This window comes from Oxyura jamaicensis, unplaced genomic scaffold (genome assembly GCF_011077185.1).
Source record: "Oxyura jamaicensis isolate SHBP4307 breed ruddy duck unplaced genomic scaffold, BPBGC_Ojam_1.0 oxyUn_random_OJ70892, whole genome shotgun sequence".
NCBI lineage: Eukaryota > Metazoa > Chordata > Aves > Anseriformes > Anatidae > Oxyura > Oxyura jamaicensis.
The window spans coordinates 1-4,446 of NW_023310249.1; the positions used below are offsets into that span (position 1 = coordinate 1).

At 50.1% G+C, this 4,446-nt stretch overlaps 1 protein-coding gene across 1 annotated transcript; it reads right to left on the minus strand.

Annotated features, from left to right (window-relative positions):
• Positions 1-2,664: 2,664 nt before the first annotated feature.
• On the minus strand, positions 2,665-3,936 carry LOC118159542 (PHD finger protein 24-like; the record flags this gene model as incomplete). The annotated part of the gene is made up of 5 exons (XM_035314122.1): positions 2,665-2,758; positions 2,893-2,994; positions 3,114-3,280; positions 3,420-3,622; positions 3,858-3,936. Coding segments are annotated over 5 exons (645 nt in total), but the record flags the coding sequence as incomplete, so codon positions are not given.
• Between the last annotated feature and the right edge of the window lie 510 nt (positions 3,937-4,446).

Here is a 4,446-nt window from a genome sequence, read left to right on the forward strand (position 1 = left end):
TGCCAGCTCCTGGCCCAGGATCCGTTTTCCCCTAAAAGATAGGGACCTGTTTGCAGCCATCAGGCCAGGTGTCGAGTAAAGTGCCCCATGGTCGAAAAACCCAAGATTTCTGTCTTGGCACCAGCCCCTGAGCCACGTGTTTAACAGGTGGGCTTTCCGTGTCCTCTCTGTACCCCTCCCTGCCACCGTAGGGATGGACGTAAACACCACCTGCACTCCCGCTCCATCCACTAACCGTCCCAGTCCCCTAAAGTCTCGTTTAACAGCCCTCAGGCTTCTCTCTTCAATGTCATCACTACCTGCCTGGACTATCAAAAGAGGATAATAGTCAGAGGGGCGAACCAGGTTGGGAAGCTTCCTGGCAACGTCCCTGACCCTGGCCCCAGAAGAGAGCTTTATACAATTACTGATGTGAATTTCTCTAAAAATGTATATTTTTGTGTCCAGTTGTATTATTTAAGTGTTTCTTTGTATCAATTTATGTATGCTTCTGTTGTGGTTTAACCGGCTGGCAGCTAAACACCACACAGCTGTTCGATCACCCTCCCCGCCTCTATGGGGGAGAGAAACGAGAAAAACTAAGGCCTGTGTCTTGAGATAGAGACAGTTTATTGGGACAGAAAATAAAATAATAATAATAATGATGTGTACGGAGCGGGTGATGCATGGTGCAGTTGCTTGCTACCCGCTGACCGATGCTCAGCCTGTCCCCAGGCGCGCCCCCCCCACCCCGGCTAGCCACCCCTATATATTGTTTAGCATGACGTCAGATGGGATGGAATACCCCTTTGGCCAGTTTGGGTCAGCTGTCCTGGGTCTGTCCCCTCCCAGCTCCTGCTGCACCCCCAGCCTGCCCGCTGGCAGGACAGAGTGAGAAGCTGAGAAGTCCTTGGCTTGGTGTAAGCACTGCTCTGCAGCAATTAAAACATCAGCATGTTATCAGCACTCTTCTCATCCTAATCCCAAACATAGCACCCTACCAGCTACGAGGAGGAAAATTAACTCTATCCTAACTAAAACCAGAACAGCTTCTAAAACAAAGAAGGGAGAGTAGGGGTGTGAGCCCTAGGAAAAGATAGATAAAGTATGCTATGTTCTTAATTTTTTTTAAATCGATGGACAGAGGAAGGTCCTTGCATCTGTCCGTGCAGGAGAAAAGGCGACAGACAGATCTAGGAGACAGATCTGGGAGAAACTCAGTTAAAGAGCACAAGTCATGGTAAAATAAATAATTAAATAAAATAAATAAAAATTTAAAAAATTACAGCACCAATTATTGGGAAGGGCCCTACACTCTAATAACATGGGGGCCAAGGTTGTGCTTGTGTTTTAACAGAAGCCGGTCCTAGATGGGTGTCAGCACTGAGTTGCAAAAACTGACTCCACAATAAGATTGTAAAGTAGGTATGTTTATTCAGTGCTGGGCAGCACGGGAGGTAGTCCCACCAAAGTCGTGTGCAACAACTCGCTCGCGTGCATTCTCTTTTATCCCCTAAAATCTTACATATGCATTAAGTTTCGCAACACACCTATACATATTCATTTCCTAGCTCTGCCTAGCCCCGCTTCGTATGCTAATTATCTTATCAGTCCTTCTGCGCTTGCGTAGTATTCTCTGGTGGTCGTCTGGGTGGTCGTCAGGTGGTCGTCAGGTTGAAGTAAGACGTCTTCCTCAGAGTTGAACTTTTAACCTTGTCTCCCTGCACATGCTCCCTGAGCCCTTGGTCACAATCTGAGCCATAAGGTTGGTTTGGTCCGGTTCTTGGGGTCCGAGGGGCTCCTGTTATCTTGAGGCCTTGCATGTTTATCTTATCCTTTGTAAACAGTCCTCCTTATCTTTGAGCCCTTGCTCACAGTCCGAACAATAAGGTTAGGTTGATCTGGTTCTTGGAGCCCCAGGGGCTCATCAGGAGGCCTAAGTGCAGCATAGGCCCAGTACATCGGAAATGTAGCATATATTAAACAATGAGTGTTGTCTATAGTCTATATATTTATTCTTAATCAGTCACTCTCTAATTTCTAATCCCATGTTTCAGTCCCCCCTTTTCTGGAAAATCTTAGTAAATTCTTTTACTTAATATAAAAATTTTTCTTCCCAAGCTCTCTGATATGTATCCCTCAATGCCTTGCCTTGTACTTTCGTCAAGGAAGCTAATATCACAATTCATTGTAACAATTTACAATTCCAAAAAAAAACATTAAAAAAAACAATATACTATATTAAAAAAAAACTTATACCAACTAATATCAATAAAACAATAATTGGGTGACATAATGTGTTCAAAATCCCGGTTGCAGTTGGCGACCATCTGAAGAGGGCATCCCACCAGTTGTGATTTGTGTCTTGGTTTATTCTCTGCAAAACTCTGTTTATTTAACTAAGGTGAGGTTCATATATATTGTGTTGTCAAACTTGATCAACTGGTGGGATACCACTGGTGCCAAACATAGAAAATCACATCTGATGATTCTAACAAAGTTACAAATACAAAAGTTAGAATGATTTTTGCTAGGGAGAGTTACGTTTTCCTTATCTACCTCTACAAAAGCACAAACAGTTCTTAAACACTCACACCCTTGACCAACATATACAAGCACAGTCTTTTGACTAGTATTTGGATGAATTTCAAAGTGGCAAACACCTTGCTCAGTGTCAAGACATACATCCTGAGCATCAATTGTGTTGCTTTCACAAATCCTTCCCAACGCCAGGATGTAGGCGACATTCTCCTGCAGGAAGCTGGGCCAGTCGACACACCTGCAGGGATGATGCTGTCACACCATCACCCCCGGAGCCCCCGATGGGGAGGGCTTTGGGACGCCCACCCCACTGCCCCTCCGCTCCCTCCTCCAAGACAGGGTGCACACTGCCCTCCAAAGTGGTCCCCTCACCTGGCTTCCTCCTGCTCCACGGCCAGCAGGGTCTTCTCCTGGCTCTTGCTGCTGCCGCTGCTGGCGGGGCTGCTCTCTGACATAGGCCCGACATGGCTGATGCTGCAGGAAAGCAGGGCACTGTTCATCCCCGCGGCCGGCGGGGAGCAGGTGTACGGTACGAGGGAAGGGCTGCAGCCTCTTTCCACACCGAGGTTGCCCCTCTGTGGGCATCTCCGTACCTGACGTTGCAGGACAGCGTCTCCTTCTGGTGTTTGCGGAACCAGGCATGCCGGGCCTTGTGGCACTCGTTCTCCCCAATGAAGCCATCGCTGTGCTGGTCCAGCACCAGGAAGGCCACGCGTGCCCGCTCACGCTCCTTGGCCGTCAGCAGCCGCAGCAGGGAGTTCTGGGGGGCAGAGAGGGGAACAAGGAGCACTCATGCCAGGTTTGGGGACCCCCTTCACCGGCCAGGGAAGATCTGGGCAAAGCTGTGGGGTCAAGAGCGAGTTCCAATGGACGCCCCAGCCCCTGCACTGAGGCCATACCTGCGGCCGGAGTTTCTGCAGCAGCTGGATAGACTCGTGGGAGAGGAAATCTGGCCACTCGATTTGCCCCTTCTTGCTGGGGTCCAGGGCAGAGAACTGCAGGGTGGCCCGCTCCTCCTGTGCCTTCCCCATGGGCCGCTCAAACTGCTGCTTGTGCACCAGGTGCTTGTAGTGCAGGAAGTCATCCAGCGTCAGGCAGGTATCTGTGGGGGCAGATTTGGGGCATTCCTTCCACCAGCCTTTCCCTGGGCGTCTGGGAGTGCCATGCATCCCTCCTACCTCCCCTGCTTCCCCGACTGCTATGGGGGACCCAAAGCTGCCGCCCTTAGCAGAGCTTTTACCTTCTGCCAGTCAGGGTAGCGGTGACACCCTCAGCCCGAGGACTGCATGAGGGGTGAGTGAGGGCTCAGCCCATCCCACCACAGGGAGGTTCCACACCTGGAATGATCTTGCACTGCCGCAAAGTCTTCATCAGGCTGTACATCTCCTCCTTTGTCAACAGGAGATTGAGGTTGTCCTAGAGGGTGAAGACAGGCGTGGGCGTTAGCATATGACCACCGTGGGGAGGTGGGGAGGGGTCGGTGTCATAGAATCACAGAATAGTTTGGGTTAGAAGGGACCTTAAAGATCATCTAGCTCCAACCCCCCTGCCATGGGCAGGACACCTCCCACCAGCCCAGGTTGCCCAAAGCCCCATCCAGCCTGGCCTTGAGCACTGCCAGGGATGGGGCAGCCACAGCTTTTCTGGGCAGCCTGTGCCAGTGCCTCACCACCCTCAGAATAAAGAATTTCTTCCTTTTATCTAATCTAAATCTGGACCGTGAACGTGTGTGGGATTTGCTGTGATGGTGGGAATGACAAACTCCCAACTGACCCTGAACGTGTGCAGGATTTGCTGCTCCACCTGGATCCATACAAGTCCATGGGTCCGGATGGGATTCATCCCAGCGTGCTTAAAGTGCTGACTGACCTCATCGCGGGACCTCTCTCAATTATTTTTCAACAATCTTGGGAATCTGGAGAGGTC